The 23,042-nt window shown below is 36.3% G+C and overlaps 1 protein-coding gene across 1 annotated transcript; it reads right to left on the reverse strand.

The window, feature by feature from the left end:
• Positions 1 to 6,338: 6,338 nt before the first annotated feature.
• BNAC03G56410D lies at positions 6,339 to 8,409 on the reverse strand. Its single transcript, XM_013792364.3, has 2 exons — positions 7,002 to 8,409; positions 6,339 to 6,910 (listed from the first exon to the last, which is right to left on the reverse strand). Exons 1-2 carry the CDS (start codon positions 8,207 to 8,209, stop codon positions 6,658 to 6,660), a joined length of 1,461 nt encoding a protein of 486 aa, XP_013647818.1. The 5' UTR covers positions 8,210 to 8,409; the 3' UTR covers positions 6,339 to 6,657.
• Positions 8,410 to 23,042: the final 14,633 nt, after the last annotated feature.

Genomic DNA, 23,042 nt, shown 5'->3' on the forward strand with positions numbered 1-23,042 from the left:
CTATCAAGAAAACGTTGAAATGTATTAGAACTCAAGGTCGGACAACAGCGGATCAATCAGGTTTTGGTTCGGGTTCAATTGGATTTTGGGTTCAATTGGATTTATGAATTTCAACTCCATTTAATTATTATAACAGTCTAGGTTGGATTGGGTTCAGGTTTATACCAATTCGGTTCAGATTAGTTACATGTCCAAGATTCGGTTGAATCCGAAATAGTAGGTCTAGATAGTAATCGGGTTATTGGTTCTAAAACTATTGATTTGTACTAGATTAAATTTTCAATAAATTTGTATACAAGTATAACCGAATGATATTTAATCAATTTATATTTGTACAACCAAACATCTTTAACCGATTGCATACCAAAAAATGAAATAATGATAATTTGAAATGAAAAACGAGAGTCAAGCTTTGAACGAGAATCATATATAATGAAACTTTAAATTTTGTTTTGGCTCTATGCATAGAACAAGAATCAAGCTTCAAACTTATGAATAAATAACTTTATTAAAATGAAAACCAAATAAAATAAAAAAATCATTATTAATTTGAAAACCAAGTAAGGTTCATGATCTAAATGAAAAATCAAACAAAAAACAACATTATTCATTTAGATAAAAAACCAAATTCTTCAAACTTCAACTTCGAGCTCCAACCATCACGTCCCAATATTGCAGATCCAAATTTTGAAAAACAAAACAAACTTAAACCTAAGTAACAACAAGTACAAAAAATTAATGAAAGAAACTTTTTTTTTGGTTCAAAAAATTAATGAAAGAAACTAAATTGAAGAAACATATACTTTTTTCTCAATTTTATCAAGAAGTTTAACATCAGTTAGGTTTGTTCATTTTTTATAATGTTTTCACCCAGCTTGATGTAGTATGCATAGATTGCTCGTTACAGATAAGAACTTCAATCTTGTTGTGAGTTAAACAACTCTTATGTGGTTTTAAGATCCTTTTAGTTGTGCTAAAAACACTTTCTAATGCCATTGATAAAACATATATAACAAGGAGATTTCTAGCCATTTATGCAAGAACCAGATACTTCATTTTGTGCATTTTCCATCATGACAGAGTATCAACTCAAATTCCAGTAAGAGCTTTGGAGTCTCAACCGCTTCCTTCAAGTAAACTTCAAGTTCATCCTTGGTATCTTCACCTTTTTAGCAACAAGTACCTTGTACACAACATCCATCCTTTCATAGCCAAAATCCTCAATGACCAGTTTCATTATTTCAACTGCTTGTTCCTGAGACTGCAGACCAGAGACATTAGACGCTTGAGTTGACCCTGATGCTTGCTTAGAAGACCCTCTGAAACGCATGTTGTACTCATTGAAAATGCACGTGAGAAGATCACTCACTAATTCTAGCATTTCCTTAGCCTCAAAGTTATCTTTCCCATACAGATTCTCAAAACATAGCTTTTTAAAATGCATCTTCTTCCTAAGATCAAAGAATGGCACTACTAAGATCAACATCTTATTGATACATTTGATACCATCGTAATACTTCAAAAACTTCTTCAACATTTCTGATGCTTTCAACTTTAAATCAGAATCTAAGATACTAGCTAAACCAGTGAGATTTCTCTCATTTGTCATTATCTCACCATAGCATTTGTATGATTTGCTCTTAGATGAGATAGAGACAACCAAAGTTGTGCTGTAAAAGATGATCAAAAATATCATAAGCTTCTCGACATCATTCTAATCGCTAGCAGCAGATGGTCCACACTTGTGAGCTCCATTATTTACTTCAAAAAGTAGTCATTGTACAACATATTTTCTGCTTCCATCCTATTAAATGTTATTCTAACCTGTAATGCTCTAGATATCATACGAAATTTTGAATTCCACCTAGTCTTTATATCAAGAGGCAAGCTACCACGAGTCATCTTACCAGTAGTTACTCTTAGATCAAACACATTAGTTGAAAATTAAACATGATAAACAACATTCCGGGTAGTTAACACATTCTCCCCTAAATCATTCAACCCCTCCTTAGAAATTAAAATGATAATATGCGCTGAACACCTCATGTATAAGAAATTTCCATATGAGACCAAAGCATCAGGAGAAAATAAACTAAACTCCTTATGGAACCTCTTACAACATTTACATTATTTACTGTGATGCAAAACATTTTCTCAATTTTCCAGTCTGCTAAACACTCTACAAAAACACTAAAAATAGTTTGACCTTTCTGAACCAGTTAGTTATGAAAACATCAATTGACAAACTGAAATTGCATTGACATACGTAGAAAATAAAACACATTACATATAACTTGAGATATGGTAAGTAAAACTCGTTGATTGCTTATGCAGAGCTAGTTCTTCAATGATGCTTTATTCTTCACAAATATCTCTACAATGTCTACGATTGCAGTTCTTTCTGATTGAGGCTTGTAAATGTTAACCTTGCAAATGAAAAAGTAGAAGAATAAGTAAAGTCAAACAATACAAAGTGACAGTTAAAATGACAAAGTTTACAAAATTTTACCTTTTTGCAAAAGTGTTTTTATGCATTACTTTCAATGAAAGAAAGTGAAAACTCTATTAACACAACTAACTCGTTACAAACTTCTCTGAAATCCGTCTCATGCACTTTGGATGACTTCAGATTGCCTTCACCACCAGTAATCACAAATTGATTCTTTCTTTGACTAGTTAACCATGATTTGTGCTATTTACATATTTGCAAATGTTTATGGAGGTTTGAAGTTCCAGAAGTGGATGCATAGGAAAAAGGTCTTCTGGAAATGGTGACAATATTGTTACAACTATCTTTGGTTCTTGTGTGATGTTTCCAAACACAAGACCTTCACACGACCAATTTCTTCGCCTTACTGGCCAATGAATTAGCTTTGGATGTTGTGTTTGCTTGGTTACTCTTGCCTTGGATTTCATTACTTATGTTTTCTTCTTCTTCATATTGAAAATCGACATCCATTGCAACTTCATCATGATGTGCGTTTTTGGAAACTAAGGAATCCATCTGTAAACATGCAAACATAAACCGGGTGTTAGAAACGAATCAAAGTGAAAGTAAAACATGAGAGTACAAAAAAACAGAAAACACAACGTAGAGTACAAATAGAAACTAGAAATGAATCGTAGCCACATAAATACAACTATTCAAATGAAAATCTATAATAATAAAGTAGACTTACCACTCTCTTCATGCGTCCACGTCATCAGAAAGGAGAGAGTAAATTGCGCCACGTCAGTACTCCACAAAAGTCATACTTTTCTCCACGGGAAGGCTTTAGCAAGCAAAGTGTTCCTCACTAGCAAGCCAAAAATTTCTAAGCCCAACTTTAGCCCAGCTTCTCCAAAAAGATTTGGCCCCACTCACCACTTTTCCTTCTTCTAGCATCTTCGTCTTTTCCATTCTTTAATTTTTGCTGGCGATTAAAGAACCCATGTGTAACGTTTTCCTTCATCATTGAAACTTTTTCATAATGTTTCTCCATTAAGTACCTCCGGTATGCTCTCCCACTACGCTGACTTTAATGACCTCTTTCCCAACCTTCATCGCGAATCACAAACCCTTAATTTGTGATTCTATAAATACTAATGAAACCTCTCCAAAACTCATTGCTTCACCAGATTCAATCATATATCACCCTTATAAACACTTCCTGCAACAATGGTATCATTATTATCCTTCTTTCCAATTTGAAGTGCAGTCGTTGTCCTCAACGTTGACGTGTCTTCTATGTTTCTTATTATGCAGGGTGCATATGTGGGAGACCCCTTAAGTTCGAGATTTCACAGTTTCTCCAAGAATTGTTTGGGAAACGTACATGTTCCACTTGAACCTTACTCTTAAATTCAGAGTATATATACATAAGCTCGGTGCTCTGTTCCATAATTAGTTGTGATCTGGTCCAAAGATTTTGATTTGCTGTTTAGTCTTCAAAATATCATTCTGATTGAGTTATTTTCAGAAACTTAGAGATGCTTGATTGATTCTGAGTTAGGTTTTAATGTAATTTAATTTGTCTTTAATCTTTGACTAAAGTTTTACTCTATTTCTGTTATTACATTGACCAAATGTAAAAGAGAAGAGATTGTGTTGTCTCTGCTTCAGAAGAACCAGAATGGTTTCGATGTCATCAGTGGTTCACATGCCTGACATGACGGTTCATCATAAACCAAATCTACCTCATACTTTGCACTTATCTTTGTCCAAATGTAAATTTACATTTTTTATGCACATGGACATGGTAGGCTCAATAACCCTTGTGATATCATGCCTGGTGCCACATGTGTCTCTAGCAACTGCTGTGATGGAACCAAGTCAGGTGCTAATGACCAGAAGACCGGTAATGATGACATTCTCTTGAACCCCACATGTCCATTTGCTGCAAAAGTAGCAGCTGTCTAGCCAAATTGTAGCAGGAGCTCAGCAGAGGAACACCTGATTCCAATAGCAGGGAGCACACTCAAGAAGGCAAGCCCGGAGTAGCTGCTCAAGTTCTCGACCTAAAGACTCTGCTATTGCTCCCAACCTTTGTTGGTACTATGCCTTTTTAAAGGACTTTCAGCCTTTATTTAATCTCCAAACTTGATCAATAAATAAAAATATTTTATTACTCATTGGCAAGCCTGTGTTGGTGGACATATTTTCATTTTAAGTTATCAAACTATTTAAATTATTTGTATGGTTTGAGAAATGAAGAGTGGGAGAGAACACAATTGAGCTTTAGTTCTTCATCACGTTGCAAAGGCCTGTTAGAGGATGACAATAATTCGTCTGGCATTTGAGTTCTTTACATTTATCCAGTTGTTTACACTTTACTAGCTCAGACATTAACGGTTTTCGTTCTGCAATGCTTCGTTTCTGACATTTCTCCTCATTTTCAGTTACAAAGAGATTAAACTTACAACAAGAATAACAATATAGAGGTAATAGACTGAAATGGCGCCGCTATTGGATAACCATATTTAATTATTGGTTCTACATATCTTGAGTAGTACTCATTCTGCAACCAGATTTCGAATTTTCACTTCCAACCAGCAAATATCACTTCACGAGTTACTATATAACATGATGGAACTTTTACTTCAAAATGAAAACATACATGTTGAGTGAAACCTAATAATAAGATTACAATAATACAAAATAAATATGTTTTTTCTTTTTTACGCTTCCACCTTACGCTAACTTAGAGTCTTAGACTCACGATATCAAAAGTTCAGAACACAAGATATAAATTTATAAATAGGGAGGAGAAGCGGATTATAAATCAATTAGTTGTTATATTCCGGTCTGAATCGCCAAACACCTCAAACTTGAGTAATATATCAGTTGTTTGATGAGAAAAAAAAAACAAAACAAGCTCGAAAACAATTCATAAAAAAAGAGCAAACACTATCAAAACACAAGATTTAATCCAAAACCGATATCAGATTTTTTAAACCTGAAAAATGTCAAACTGAGAAACTTTGATTTTTTACTTGAAATCTCTAACAAATGAGAGGATGAGCAGGGGGACCTAGTAAGGCCCAAGTGGGGTCAGATGACACCTCAAAAAAAGTGAAATAAATACAATTGTATATGATTTCATAAAGTATCTGCAGCAAAAGTGGTTGTTTTGCAATCTTTGTCACCACAAAAACCCGGGTTCAAACATCATTGACACCATTCTTCTTTAATTTTTTGAAAATCAGACATATCTGATCTCACTAAAGTCAATCTTTGGGTCCGCCAATGAGGATGAGAGCAGGCGGACCATGTTTCTAATATGATACATCGAAGAGACTTTATGAGTGAAGAATTTAGGATTCCAAATTTGAAATAAAAAAGGAATTAATGAGTGCGTATTTCGGATCAAGAAAAGGGTTTGGATGAAGATATTCAGGAAAAATTAGATTTAGTGGCTTGTATTGTTGAATTTTCGTGGAGAGATCTCTATAATTGAATTGGAAAATCAAATATCAAATACTGAAGGATATAAAGTTACATATGTTTGGGTTTTCTTTGTCACCAATCGGGTTTCAGACTAAATCCAACCTGAACCCAACACCTGCAATACCAACAAAACAGATCCATTCAGTTCCAACCCGAACCCAACACCTGCAATACCAACAAAACAGATCCATTCAGTTATTGATGAAGATCTGAACCCGACCCGAACCGGTTTTATCGAACACAGTTCAGTTTGGGTTTTCGGAGTATTGCCTAGCCCTAGTTATTGGAGTGGACTAATATCGCAACAACACTAATTTACAAATTAGAGCTACAATAACTGGAATAAAATCACATCAAGTTGGAACTACTATAGTTGGAATCAAATGCATAACATGTCTTGGGAACCATACAGGGTAAAAACGGAAAACGCAATGCTCAGTGATTATTAGCTATTTGTATCTACACATGTTCTTATTGGTCCACACTCCCATCCAGTATCAGTGGACCAATGATTGTGGACTCTGCCACCGTAATGACTTCTACGTGGTAAAAAAAATGCAGAATAAAACAAACACAGAAGCAAAGAGGAGCAATGTTTAATTAGCATGATTCACTCAAAAACACTACTCACATATTCCTCTTTGCTTCTATCGTCTATCTAATTTCTGTCACTATCTCTTTTACAGCAGATTTGCTGCTAACAAATCCCAACATTCACTCACTGCCATCTCTCAAGCGATTTCATGAGGAGAATCAGAAGATTCTAACGGGAAACATGTTTCTTCACCACCGGTTTGCCAGAGGAAGTTAGCGTAGCTGGCTGCGTAGAAGGAGTTAGTAGGGTCTGCAGATATAGCTTCTAGAAAGTTCTCCTCAGCCGCCCATAGATCCTTCCTAACTTTCCACTGGAAGATGGCGTATTTGCTGTACGCTTCCGCGTCTGCTTCTCCTGACTCAATGGCTTTCTTGAAACACTTCTCCGCTCTGATACATCCAAAAGCAAGCATCATTGTAAGTTCCAAAGTTTACAATCTAACCCTATAATATTATGAATGATAGATGCACGGTATATCACCTGTCGTAGTCTTGAGAGACGAGGTAAAGGAACTGAGCGTAGTTAGCTAGGAGAAGAGTGTTGTTCGGTTCTTGAGCCAAACCTATCTTGTATAAAAGCTCTGTTCTTGTGTAACTGGCATCATCGTCCAATGCAACCCTTGCAATGATGGGCGAAACAAGTCTCAGCCTCATGTCAAGATCCACAGGGGAACCTTGCATTTGATCAGCTTCTTCCACCATCGAATTCCACAGACTCAGCTCCTTTTCTCTTATCCCTTGTCCTAAAACTGAGTCTCCTTGTGTAGATAAGTGGAACATCTTGTCAACAGTGCCATTCACTACATGCCCTAAACCCATATGATCTTGGCCTGCTTCCTTTGTCCCAGCAGAGCCTGGGGGTGATTCTGCAATAGCTAGATTCGATGCAATTGAATGCACAGTGAAGTTCGCCAATAGGATCATTACATAAACCATCAAAGTAGGTGTTTGAGAGAACACGCGCTGGAACATCCACAGCAATGAAGCGTGCATATCCTTTTTAACCTGCTTAAGAACACCCTCCCTAGTCTGCAACGCAAAGCTGTGCATCTCCTCGATCATGAAGACCATAGAAGAGAAGGCTTTGTCGATAGAACAATAAGTAGACTCTCTAGCTTCTCTAAGCGCCTCTTCTTGTAGCTTCCTCTTAATCATTCTAAGGGAGAGAGGCAAATCAACACTGTTTGCTTTCCGCTCAATGCTCGAGTGGCTAACCATCTCCATCCAGGGAGCTTCCAAAGAAGCTAAACCTGGAACGGACTCATGTAGTAGTAGCTTCACATTGCCGAATCTGTGGTTCCTACGATCTTTGTTTGTCACCAGGTCTTCTTCTTCGCCTGCAATCTTGAATTGTAGGGCTAATTCTTGCATCTTCGCCGAGAATTCTTCGTCGGAGAAGAAACCGGAGCTCGCGCTGCAAACTCTCCGGAGAGGATAAAGCTTCTTCTTCGTGGAGAATTCCAAAAGCTCACAAGATTTGGATCGGTGGAGTTTCCCACCGAAAAAAGCGGAAGCTTTCAATCTCGTTTGGCATGATAAAGATCCTCCTCCTCCTAGGACAGATACATCTCCGCCTCTTCCCCGAGAACGACGACGTTTTGAAGAGGTTAAGTTTTGCGAGAGAGACGGACGGTGAGGGATCGCCGCATGGCGTCCTGACCAATGAAAAGAGGCTACTTTTACATCCATTCTTCCAATAGAAGAAGACGAAACTCGCAGAATCTGAGAGATTGAAATCAAAAGACGGACAGAAAGGCTCCTGAATCCGTTCAAAGTTTTAACCTTTCCGGAAAATTTGGTCAGTCGAATTCAGAGGGTTAAGCTCCTGAAATTTTGTTGGGAACAAAGGAAGAAGACAACAAGCCCCTCAAGTTTATATACGAACAAGAAGAATAATCGGAAAACACAATTTAGTCAATTCTTTAAAAACGAAAAAAAAAAAGTTAGTTACCGGATTTAGCCGGTGGCAATTTTATGGATGGCTCGTGCTATTTGGGGAAGAGATCAGATTTTAGTTAATCCACGGGTAGAAACGGTAACAGGTGATTGACCTAAGAAAGTTCGGCTAACTCTGTAACGCGGTTTACTCGGGAGCACGTGCTTTTACTGAGGTCCAAGCGGCCTTCATCCCGGATTTTTCTATTTATGATCGGACGGATCTTAGTGAACCATGTGTGTTTTTGTTACAACTAGCTTTTAGTAGGCACGTAGGGAGATTGTTCACGTGCCATAAATAAGGTTTGTTGAGATACTTGTCTTTGCGAGAATAAGATCAATGTATGTCAGACAGAGATATGAAGAGTACTTACTACTAATTTGGTGGTTTGGAGTACTGTGAATTTATATGATAAACTAATAATACCCACCACATTGTTTTCACGGCATTATTAGTTTTTTCCTTTCAGTGTATTCGGTAAAAATGGAAGTAGCACACAAAAAATAACATTGTAGTACAGATTATGTCATTGTGATAAATGTCTTTTGTATCAAAAATGGAAAATATTTGAGAAACGGTTTGAATACATTTATATATAGAGAGATTTACATCCCAATTTTTTTCCTTTTACCAAATACATGCACTATTGTCATTTTAGACACACGATGCATAGATCCATAATGTATCTTCATATTGAAAGAAGGAGAAATTGGCTAATAAGGCCGTATTCAGACTAGATTTGTCCGTTTATACATTGGGTATTTGTAAAATAACCAAAAGAAAAAAAATATAGGGAAAACTGTTTTTTTATAGCAAAAAAATAGTAACTATGTCCCTTTAAACTAATCTATATTTTGTGTCATATTTTCCTATAATACCCTTTAATATTTATGAAAATAATTTTAATAAATAGTTTTACAAACAAAAAAAAATTGGAAAAATAGTAACATTTGTTAAAATACATATATGAACTTAATGGTATATTTTCCAGTTATAAAAAAGTTAAAATTATAAATTTCAGATTATGTTCTAAAAAAAGTAGAAATGACATTCTACGAAGTAGAAAACGAAATCTACTTTTTTTCATTGAATCTACAATGTTTAGAATATGTGATCTACGTAAATAGGAGTATTCAACAAATATGTAGAATAAACATTCCGCGCTTAACCTACCATTCTAAAATTCTTAGAAATCAAAATCAACACATTAATCTAATTCTAAAACATGTAGAAACCGACTTCTACAGATTTACTATAAATTTAAAACATGTAGAAATCAAATTCTAAACATTACTATAATTCTAAAAAACTGTAGAAACTGATTTCTACATATTAGTTGTATTCTACGGATAAGAAATCAGTTCCTAAAAATATGGAAACAAAATATTTGAGAATATTCACTTTTATATTTTTTTTAAAAATCGATTTTTAAAAAAAAGAAAAGAAAAAGGAACAAAAAAAGCGACAAAAAAAACCTTGGCAACCTTCTTCGCCGTCTTCTATATTCCATTGATTGTTCACAAAATTTTCACAAAATTTTCACATTATTTCTACCATGATTCATGTCTATGCTTCATGTGGTGTTTGGGAATTGGTTGTATCTTCAGGTTGGAGTTTTAATGTTGATAAAAAGAAAGGGGGAATGTTACTTGCTTTGGAATTGAAGTCTTCTCTGGAAGAGTTACAGAAAAACGTTATAGAGGATTTTGGTTTTGAAGAAACAGATGCTGATTTGGAGTTGAGTTACCTTCCTATTGGATTGATCAATTCATCAAAATGTCCACCAGTGATCATTGGAAACTCAAGGCAAGTTCAAAATTTTCTAGGGTTTTGTAAGAAGCATCAGTCAACTCAATTGTGTGTCAGCTATAAAGCAAAGCAAGGAAATCCAAATAAGATCGACATTGATCTTAATAAGATGCCAACTGATGCAAGTACTAGTGAAGAGAATGAGCGAAATCCTTGTGACATTGGGACCGCTTCAAATATTGTTAAGGGGGCTAAGCATAACGAGAAGAGGAAAGGGAAGATGAAGCAAAGTGAAGTTGATGGAGATGATTATGATGCTGACAAGCATAACGAGAAGAAGAAAGGAAAGATGAAGCAAGACGAGGTTGAAGGAGATGATTATGATGCTGACAAGATCAATTCTAAAAAAGAAAACAGAGAAAAATTGGCAAAGAGTCAGGTGGTGGAATTGGTTAAGACGGGAGATCTTTTCCTCAACAAAACAGTTTTGAAAGCGAGGTTTGAGTTATGTGCAATGAAGCATAACTTTCACTACACAGTTACCAACTCCAATAAATCAGTTTGGTGTATTAGATCCGCTGATAAGGTGAGCTTTTGGGGTGCTCGAGCTGAGTGTTTGAAGGGCTCCACATATTTTATTATTAAGAAGTATGTCGGTGTACATTCCTGCGCACCTTCAAACAAAACCAGTGACGGAAAGATAGCTTCAGCGAAAACGATAGGCAGTCTGCTAATGCATAAATATGAAGGTATCAAGGAAGGGCCTAAAGCGAAAGATATTGTTCAGATTATGCGTAATGATTATGGATGTGAGATCCCTGATTCTTTAGCATGAGATTCCCGTGAATATGCAGTCAACGCTGTTAGAGGTATTCCAGAGGAAAGTTATGGGAAAATACCAAAATACTTGCACATGCTGCGAGAGGCCAATCCGGGTACACATTCCTCTTACAAGACTGACGTCGATGGTAGATTTCGATATCTGTTTATAGCATTTGGTCAATCGATCAGAGGCTTTAACACAGTCATGAGGCGTGTCATTGTTGTCGATTGAACATTCTTGAAGAGTAAATTCAAAGGGGTGCTACTGGTTGCAACTCTACAGATGGAAATTCAAATTTATATCCTATTGCATTTGGGATAGTAGACTCTGAGAATGAACAGTCTTGGGAATGGTTTATGAGACAATTAAAAGTTGTTGTTGCTGATGATAATGGTTTGGCTTTTATTTCGGATAGACAAGTGTCAATAGCGAAGGCACTGGAGAAAGTGTATCCGCTAGCGAGACATGGTATTTGTATTCATCATTTGTTGAATAATGTGATATCATATTTCAAGGGGAAGGGATTAGCTGGGTTGATTTCTAAGGCTTCAAAAGCTTATAGAGTGGTTGATTTCAAGAAGAGGTTTGCTCATGTTTGCAATATCAGTCCAGCAATTGGAAATTATCTTTGTTGGTAGAGAACCATATACATTGACTGATTTTTTGTATACCACGGGAGCTTGGAGAGAAGCTTATCAAGAAAGCATAAATCCCATTTCAGTTCCTTAAGATGGTTGGTCTGTCCCACAAGTTGTGGAAAATTCTGAAGTGCTACCGCCTGAGACAAGAAGATCTCTTGGAAGAAATAGAAAACGCAAGGATCACAGGGGGGTCAGTCTCGTAAGTGCAGTAGATGTGGTCTTGGTGGTCATAATAGAGCAACTTGCAAGATGCCAATATAGTGGATTTGTTTGCTGTGTTCTTCACAATTTAGTGAAAGTTTTCCAAACTTCATTTGCTTGATTTCTGTTTCTGTTTGTGATAGAAAACTGTATAACCAAGTCTGGATATAGGGGTTGTGGATTGTAGCCAAGAGTCCCAAGTCCCATGTTTTTCCACATCTTTTTGACATCCCGCACAATTCCCAACTCCTTTGTAGTGTAATCGCAGATGAACTTTGTTGGTTTCAATCTCGTCCGCTGCAAACCATTGTAGAGAATGCAGTGGTAATCACTCCAACCAGCATAGTAATCGCGGTGTGTGTAGGATGCAAGTTCTCTCAGCTCCTTCTTAGTTGAGATATGTCGGTTATGAATTGTAGGGAGTTTAGAGAATGGAGTCAATGGGTCACGAGGCCAAGGGGCTGCTTCCCGAGGTTCATCACTTTCGGGCTGCGCTGAGGTCGAAGCAGCTGTTGTGTCACGTGTCTGTGTTGCCGCCGGTGCTGTTTCCTTGGTCTTTTTCGGTCCTCCTTTTTTCACCATTTTCTGCACACAAACCCTTAACAAATGAGTTCTCAAAGGTAAAACTGAGTAAATTGACATGGACAATGATTCAACACCTATGCAACTCAACAACTAACATTACAGATTTAATTCCAAATTTTTGGAATTTTTTTTTTAAGAAGTAACCCTAATTTCTTAAATCAAACTTAAAACTACGAATTAAGGCAAGAGCTATATGGAAAATCGTCACTAATCATCACCCTAACACACAATTAAAGCCAAAACGACTTAAAAACACTAAAATTTCACTTTTTGCTATTAAAATTTCGAACTATAAAAGTGGAGATAGAGTTTCATACCTTTACAGATCGACCGAAAGAGTGGTAGATTCGGAATTAAATCGTCCGGGTTAGGCTCAAGAATCGTCCAAATCGGAGTTAAATCGAGAGAGAAAGGGTTTATGAAGGTGGGTTTGATCCCATTCTCTCCAGAAAAATTGGGGAAGGAGATAAAAGTGAGGGTTTGATCTAAGTCTCACGATTTTACTCATAAAATCGTGTTATTCCAGTTCAAATTAAGTGGGTATTAAACCGGATTTAACAGATGAAAACCATAAAATCGATTTGAGAAACTTATCTGGGTGCGGGATCGATCGATCCAAAAGACAGATCGATCGATCTGGAGGCGATCGAGCTTTGCCGAACGAGCGTACTGGAACAGGTCGATCAAAATATGTTGCGCGGTTTTTGTTTGTTCTGCATAATGCTCATGATCGACTTCCTGGATCGATCTGGTCGTACACAGAACGATCGATCTATATAGATCGAGCTTTCCGGATCGAGCAGCTTGTGTCAATCGATCGATCTATTTAGGCTGACCGGATTTGCAATTGTTTTTTGAGTTTAGTGAACTTTATGGTTTCTCAATTTATAATGTTATCTTTCATTTTGTAAACTCAAGTACTGTATATAGAAAAAATACCATTATAACAGAAACTCCTAAAATCGTTACAAAATAAGTTTAAAAAAGCATAACCAACAATAAATCATAAATCATCAATCTCAACATACTCGGCAGGCTTACTACACTTAATAGGTTCATACTTTGACATTCTCTCAATCAGTTCTAGATCATTAGCTGCTTCCCATAGATCCCACATAATCTTTATCCGAGCTCCCCAGATGTTCTCATCACTCACCATAGACATGTCCAACCCAGGCACGTGGCATTCGATGTGTTTTATAGTGTACACACCACAATGACATTGAAGTCGGTTAAGACCACTCATAGGTACATAGGAAACATTGTACGGAGTGATGTGGAGATGCTTCTGTATTGTCAATGACTGCACGGCCTTGACAATCCGAGGAATAAGCTGCGCGAAAGCTTCCACTTCCTTGATTTTTTTTTTACCCCCGCAATCAAACACCTGGATATTCCTAGTCACAAAACTGATGCATAAAGCAATCCAATGGTTGCAATTGACCCAGACAGGAACGTACATCCGATCCATCAGATACCCCTCTTTCTGCTCTAATTTATGCCTTGTTTTATCAATTTGTTTCAGAAGGAAATCAAACGAATACATACCCCATGGGTAATTCCGAACCTTCTCCAAATCCATCGCCAACTTCATGTACAGAGGCGGGATATTCACCTTCTCATCATTCCCCATCACCACACCCATAATAACGCAAAGATATATCAGTCTCACCCTATCAACCCAAGTCCAGGTATTGCTCTCTTCCAAATGCTTCTTTTTAATGATCTGAAAATTTATTTTTCCATTTGTCTTTATCTGCTTGCTCCAAAAACCATCATCATCTTTCCATGTCACTAACCCACTGTTATTCTCTCGCTTCACTTTCAGACCAGTGACAGCATGATACTCTTGCAATCCAAAACGCAGAGGTCTCCTAGCGAAAGTGAACCACTTCTCATGTCTCTTGCTTGTCATCAACTCCTTACACAAGAAAGAGTGTACCAACCTCGCCGAAAACTTCAGATCATTCTTCTGGATAACCATAATCTGTGAAAAAATGGGATCTTTCATAACTTCATCGAATTCTGGCTCCATTTTTTCTTTCAGCAACTCGAGAAGTTTTAGTCGGCAGCTGTTATTAATCTTCTTAACCTGAGGTTCCAATCCCTCACCGTATAAACGATTAGGCAACTCCAACTCCATACCTGAAAATTGAAAACAATACAACATATATCTATTAATAACAAATATCACAGCTCAGTTAAATAATGTCTCTTAATACTTTATCAATAACCAATGTCAAAGAATTAGCATTCTCACTGTATTAATTTCAATTTTATGGTGTTTTAATTTTTTTTTTTTTTAAACAAAACCTAAAATTCCTAAATTTATCCCAAAAATATGATTTAAGTCATGATTGTGTACAAAATCTTCTCTAATCATCACCTTAACACATGATTGAAGCCTAAACATCCTAACTAACTAAAAAAATTTACCTTTTACCTGTCTATTTTCAAACTCTAAAAAGAAGTGGAGATAGAGTTTCATACCTTTGCAGAATGAACTAAAGAGTGATAGATTCGTAAAAAGCTCACGAAATCGTATGGGTTAGGCCAAATAATCGTCCAAATCAGAGTGAAATTGAGTGAGTTAGGGTTAATGAACTTGGGTGAGAATTTGATTTTGTCTCCCTTTATTCGTGAATGGGAAATTATGGGTTTCATCCCAGAGAAATCGAGTTTAAAGAGTTGAAATCATGCTTGGTCGGTTCAAATCAAGTGGGAATCAATCCGGATATAATCATACAAAACCAAAAAAATCGATTTGGGATTCTTTTCTCGGCACGGGATCGATCGATCTATTCTTACAGATCGGTCGATCTGTGTAAATCGACCTTCACCGATCGAGTGAAATGGACCAGGTCGATCAGTATATATTTCACTTTTTTTTTTGTTCTGAATAATGATCGGGATCGATCGATCCACTATAACTTGTAAAGTGGGATCGATCGATCCCCCTTGTCGAACTCAATATATATTTTTTAAAAAAAATTACAATTTTAAGGGCATTACTGCCATTTTGGAAAAAAATAGTCTAATAGGACATAAAGTAGTATAAATTAGTTTAAAGGGACATAGTTACCATTTTTTTGCTCTAAAAAAACAGATTTCCCAAAAATATATGACATTTGTTGCAAAAAAGTAAAAAGAGATAGGAACAAAAATGAGAAGAGAAGATGGAATTTTGGTTAGTTAATGAATTATATTTTTTTGGTCATTGGATTTGGGCCTACTTTCTTTTATACCTTTCACCGTATAGTTTTGTCCCATTATACTTTCGATTGTTTTTAATACAAAATTAACCTTATAACCTTCTAATTTAATTTGTAAATTACAGTTTATGTTTAATAGTTAAACATTTATGTAGTTTATGTTTTGTTTATTTATCAAACTAATATATGTATAATACAAAATCAATTCTATATTTAGTAAAAAGTAAAAATATATTCATCAAAATATAATTTAATTTTGTATTTTTATTTATGTAATATATACAATATTTTTAGTATTTTTATAAATATATATTATATATGTTTATGTTGAACATATTATATATGTTGTCAGAAAAGAACATATTATATATACATTTAATTTAAATTTATAATTAAAATAAATATTCTTTGAGGATTAATTGTTGGCAAACTTAAAAAGAAATTGAAATTTTGATGTTCATATTTTAGAAGAGTTAACCAAAATGTATAATATTAATATTTTTCCAAACCAACACAATCTTTAAATATGAACAACAAAGGCATATATTTTGCACATGTACAATTAAATTTCAACTTAATTTTGTAGATAACTGAGATTAATTATTATATTTTCTAGTCATTCCTTTGATAAACACTATATAAGAAAAACAAAGAGCAAAACCAGAGATGCATGTTGAATCAAAAGTAATAAAAAAAACACTCCCCTTTTTATAAGATAATAATCACACAAATACCAAATATGGAAGACTAACCTGAGGTTAGGTCTTAATCTAGATAATAGACACTGAGGTTAGGTCTTAATCTAGATAATAGACATAAGGACAGCTCCATCGGTTACAACCTGTGAAAGGTTCTAAAACAAAAATAATAATATTATTATAGTAATTTAATTATGTATTAATTTTTCAAAACCAGTTGAAACACTACTGCAATGACATATGTCCTTTTAAGTTTGCAACCGATTCTTAAAACCATGTAATTAGAACCTTTCAACGTTCTCTCACCAAAATTAATTTCTTTTTCCTTTTTCTTAAATGCTAAAAACTCATTGAAGAGCTTGCCGATGGAGCTGCTCTTAGTCCTCGTTCCTCTATCACGAGTTTCTTATTGCCACCAGTTTTTCTTTCTTCTTTTGGTACTTCTCAAGTTTTTTAGGCGCCATGTACGTGTGATTTAAAAGTGAGCCTCTAACTCTCCTTCCCTGCATCACCAGAACAAAAAAGTTTGTTCACCAAATTGAAAATTAGTTTAGTACATTTTAAATTGTTATTGACCTATCTTATTTTCGTAATTTTTTCAGCATAGAGTATGATGTATGTCCTATATGACTATATCTCAAATAATATAGGAAAAGAAATATACTCAACGTTTTCTTAAACGATAAAATGCCATAAAACTACTCATTTTTGTGTAATAGAGTAGGATATGCCTATTGTTGTTACCTTTACTGCCGAGGAAGCTTTGATTTGCCTTCTTTAATTGAAGAGTTAAGATTTGAAACATGAGTACATTCAAAGGCCATTTGCAACTTGAATATGTGAAAAGGATTATTTATTAAGAATTTAAGAGTAATCATAAACCATATGTATTTTTTCTTCTTCAGTCAAAGATCTTATTGGTAAAAAAGAAGAATATGAAGCGATTAATAGATCGAAGTTACAATATATAAACAATAAAACAATTTAAATCGTGATTATTTTTGAACGTGGAATGGTAATGGAGAAAATATAGGGATTTAGACTTTAGTTATTTGAAACTTCAGAAATTTTAGGAAGAAAATTAATTTGTTTGTCGACATTTTTTAAGAAATTTTTGTAAAACAAACTAGATTCTGACCTGCCTTTTTACATTTTTTGTTTTACATTTTTTTAGAAATTTAATTTTTATATTTGTGTTTTTAGTCATATTTTTGTTTTTTTGTATAATATTTCTCTTAAATGATTAATAAGAGGTTTTAATAATTGTATTAAAATAGTTGGACCACACATATATCAATATGTCATGTTGCTGTTTTAATAGAATAGATGCCATATGTGTCAGAATTTTACTGGCCAAGTGACTTGTGATTTAGTATATAAAGGTTAAGTCTATACGTATGAAATGTTTATACATATAATATTAAGAAGATATCAATCTATGATTCTCTGTATATTTAACTTACCTTATATTATCTTCTATACTCAGTATATATTTGTACATTCTCTATCAATACAATCATCATTTCCACTGTATAGGTATCAGAGCCATCGATACCCTAAAAATTATGTCTCAAACCTGGCCGCCCATCCCTTTCTTCTTCCCTAAACTATCGCTTCAATGGAAGCTAACAACCTTCCCCAAAACGGTGAAACCATTCACACACTCTCCCAAACACTCTTCAGCGTTAACACATCTAACGTTACAAAATTGCCTCTACAAACTATCTTATGTGGAGTCTATAGATTCATGCCCTCTTAGATGGCTATGATCTTTCTGGATATCTGGATCTACAATCATTCCAACTCCAAATCTTACTGTCAACGTAAAGCTTACCGTCAACCCTACGTTCGCCATTTGGAAGAGACAAGATAAACTTATCTTCAGTGCCTTACTTGGCACCATCTCTACTACCATCCAGCCTGTGGTATCGCGAGCCACAACATCCGCTCAGATCTAGCAGACTCTTGCATCTACGTATGCAAAACCGAGCCGAACACACATCAAGCAACTGAGGAATCAAATGAAACTTTGGGCCAAAGGAACCCGCACCATTGACGAGTACTTTCAAGGTTTTACGACAAGGATCGATTAACTCGCCATCCTTGGAAAGCCGCTTGAACTCGAAGATCAAATAGAGTTTATTCTTGAAGGGCTTCTTGAAGAGTACAAGCCAATAGTTGCTCAAGTTGAAGGAAGAGACACGCCACCTTCTCTTACTGAGTTACATGAGCGTCTTCTAAATCATGAAATCAAGCTTCTCACCAACGCTTCTTCCACTCATCTTCCGGTCTCAGCCAACGTTGTTTACAACAACAACAATGCAATTCCTCACGCTCAACTCCTCGTCAGAATCATCGACAACAAAGCAACTGGAGTGACAATAACCTTAAGCAGTATAATCGCTCTGGTAATCGTCAAGGGCCAAGACCATATCTCAGAAAATGTCAGTTCTGTAACACTCAAGGTCACAGTGCACGTCGCTGTCCGCAACTCCAGAGTCTGAAACAAAGTGTTGCGTCTCCATTTCTGAATGCTGCAACTATGCTGTGGAAACCAAGAGCCAATGCAGCAATGGTCTCGCCCTACTCAGCAAACAATTTAGGGGTGGGCAAAAAATCCGAACCAAACCAAACCAAATCGACCCAACCAAACCTAAACCGATCCAAACCAAACTGAAGTACATGTCTAACCCATTTGGTTCAAGATTTTATCAACCCAAATGGTTCGGTTTGGTTTGGTTTTAAACTGAACCAAACCAAAAAACATAAGTATTTTTTAATTAGATTAATTAAATATACTAATAATATTAAGATTTAATATATTTAACCATTTAGCCTAAACAACTAAACATAATTTTATACATTTTACTTTTAAATGAATAGAATAAGCACAACTAAAAATAAACTAAAAGAATATAAATCTCATACATTAACATCAAAATGGAAAAGTTTATTTTATGATATTTATATTAGGTTTAAAGATAATAATATAAAATTATTGAATTATATTTTCTACATATTTATTGTGATGTTTGGTTTTACGTTTAAATATGAAAAAATAATTATTTAGTATCAAATGATGATTTGTTTACGTTTTTATAAATCATATTTTTGTAATTGAAATAGAATTAAACTATAAAATTAACTCAGTTAAACTGAAAAATACAGTCAAAACCAAATTAAACCGAACCAAACACAAACCAAACCGAACTAAAACTGAACCGAACCAAGTAAAACCGAACCAAACCGAACATAAACCAAACCATACTAATTTGGGCTGACTTTGGTTCAATATTTCTTAGACCCAAATAATCAAAACCGAACCGAACTCAAACCGAACTCGTAATTAAACCAAAAAGCCCACCCCTAAAATAATTGGCTACTAGATAGTGGCGCCACGCACCACATCACCAATGATCTCAAAAATCTCGCCTTACACCAGCCATATCATGGAGGAGATGACATCTTGATCGGTGATGGCTCGCTTCTGTCCATCTCTTATACCGGTTCAACTCTGTTACCTTCAAACTCTCGGAACCTTGCTTTAGATAAAATTCTTTTTGTTCCTGATATCCACAAAAACTTGATTTCAGTATATTGCTTATATAATACTAATCAAGTCTCTGTTTAATTCTTCCCGGCTTACTTTCAGGTGAAGGACCTAAGCAGGGGACCCCTCTTTTCCAAGGTCGAACCAAGCATGAACTTTATGAATGGCCAATGAGTTCAATGCAAGCTAGAGCATTTTCTTCCTCTTGTGGGACGAAGACATGTATTGCTTCATGGCACTCTCGCTTAGGCCATCCATCTCCACCTATGCTGCAATCCATTATTTCTAAACACTCGTTACCTGTTGCTTCTACTTCGTCTACTTTTTCAAAATCAGCTTTATGTGTTGATTGTCTCATCAATAAAAGTCATAAGATTCCTTTTCAAAACATCAGTATCACCTCTCATCGTCCTCTTCAATATCTCTTCACTGATTTATGGACTTCTCCTATTACTTCAATCGATAACAACAAGTATTATCTCATATTTGTTGATCACTTCAGTCGATATACCTGGTTTTATCCCATGCAAAAGAAGTCTCAAGTGAAAGAAGTGTTTATGGCTTTCAAACCTCTTCTCGAAAATCACTTTCAAGCCAAGATAGACACATTGTACTCAGACAATGGTGGTGAATACATTTCTCTAAAAGCCTTTCTTCAGACACATGGAATCTCCCATCTTACCACACCTCCTCACACTCCAGAGCATAACGGGTTATCAGAACGTAAGCATCGACATATTGTTGAGACTGGTTTATCTCTTCTCTCAGCTGCTTATGTTCCTAAGGTGTATTGGACATATGCTTTCACCACTGCAGTTTACTTGATAAACCGCTTACCAACATCAGTGCTCTCCGATAAGTCTCCATATAAAAAAGTTGCATGGACTCACACCAAACTATGAGAAGCTTAGGATCTTTGGTTGTCTTTGCTTTCCTTGGTTAAGGCCCTATATTTCTCACAAACTTGAAGACAGATCAAAGCCTTGTGTGTTTCTTGGTTATTCACTTACACAAAGTGCTTACTTGTGTCTTGATCCAGATACGGGTAGGGTGTACACTTCACGGATTGTACAATTTGATGAAGCAGTTTATCCATTTGGTGCTCCTATGAAGAACAATGTCGGTATGCAACCGCGAGCTTCAGAAGCTACACACTCCACTTCTTCGGCTGCAGTAACCGAGGTTCATGTGGTTCAGCCTTCTTCGGTCCCGTGCTCAGGTCCTCACCCCTCCGCTTCTACATCAACTTCAGCTCCAGTTGTGACACCATCTCCAGTGTCTGTACCGGCTCCACAACCACCACCGTCCGATTCAGCTCAGGTATTACCTTCTCTACTCTCTACTACTCCATCTCTCAACCCCACTGGTTAAACCACTATCCCGAATCACCCTACTGTCTCTAGCCAGCCTACCCTCACCAGTGAAAGGCCCACTGGCTCAACCAATATCCCAAATAACCAAACTACTACACAGCCTAACTCCACCACTCAAAGACCCACTAGTCATTTTACAGAACCTACTGCTTCAGTCTCTGAACTTCAAGTACAACCCACTCAAAACACCCATCAAATGAGAACTAGAGCCAAAAATCAGATCTTAAAGCCAACTAAAAAGTACAGCTCACTGTCGCTCTTAATCAAGTCATTCCACCGGAACCAACATCTTACAAGCAAGCTCTTAAAGATGAACATTGGCGCGGTGCTATTTCAGAGGAGTTTGATGGTCAAATTGAAAAGGAAACATGAGAGTCATAGGATGTCAGTGGATCTACAAGAATAAGTTGTTTGCAAATGGTCGCTTGAGAAAACTAAAGGGAGACTTGTCGCAAAGGGAAATCATCAATGATATAGTCATGACTACAAGGAAACCTTCAGTACAGTCATCAATGCAGTTACTATATGTCTTGTTCTTGGTCTTGCTGTAACCAACTCCTGGCCACTCAGACAGCTCGATGTCAATCAAGCATTTCTACAAGAAACTCTACGAGATGAAGTGTACATGGAGCAGCCACCCGGTTGTGTTGATCTTGATCATCCCACACATGTTTGCAGGATTAAAAAGGCAATATATGGCCTTAAACAACCCTTAGAGCTTGGTATCTTGAGCTTAAAATCTATCTTATTTCCTTGGTTTTCAGAACAGCTATGCTGATGCTTCACTCTTTGTTTACTCTGTCGGAAACATACTAGTTTATATACTAGTTTACGTCGATGATATCATTGTTACAGGAAACAATGATGCAGCCATAAACAGAGTAATTACAGAACTTGGGCGTCGCTTCTCTCTCAAGGATCTAGGTGAAATAGGATACTTCTTGGGCATTGAGGTTACGAGAACAACTCAAGGTTTACACCTTATGCAGCATAAGTACATTCTTGACTTGCTTGCTAAGACTAATATGCTTGGTCCTAATTTTGTTGCCACGCCATTGCAAACCACACCTAAGCTGTCTCTCACCTCCGGAACGCCTATTCAAAATGTCACTGAATACCGAATGGTTGTCGGGAGCTTACAGTACCTTGCTTTCACTCGTCCTGACATTTCTTTTGCAGTGAATAAGCTGTCTCAGTTCATGCACTCTCCAACGGATGAGTACTGGCAAGCAGCGAAACGAGTTTTACGCTATTTAGCTTGAACTTCTACTCATGGAGTCTTCCTTCGACGGTAAAACAACTTGAGTCTCCATGCCTTTTCAGATGCGGATTGGGCAGGTGATGTTGATTCCACCAATGCGTATGTGATCTACTTAGGAAACTAACTCATCTCCTGGTCCACTAAGAAGCAAACTGGAGTTGCTCGATCCTCAACCAAAGCCGAACATTCGCCATTGCCAATGCTGCTTCAGAAGTTCGTTGGATCTGCAATATTCTCACGGAGCTGCAAGTCAAGCTGCCTTTACCACCAGTCGTTTATTGTGACAACAAAGGAGCCACCTACTTGAATGCCAATCCATTTTTCCATTCGCGTATGAAACATCTAGCCTTGGATTATCATTACATTAGAGGTCAAGTGCAGTCTGGTATTCTGCGTATCACATATGTCCAAGCCAAAGATCAGCTTGCCGATGCATTAACCAAACTGTTACCTCGCCTTGGCTTCAATATCGCCTGTTCCAAGATTGGAATAC

This window comes from Brassica napus, chromosome C3 (assembly GCF_020379485.1).
Source record: "Brassica napus cultivar Da-Ae chromosome C3, Da-Ae, whole genome shotgun sequence".
Lineage (NCBI taxonomy): Eukaryota > Viridiplantae > Streptophyta > Magnoliopsida > Brassicales > Brassicaceae > Brassica > Brassica napus.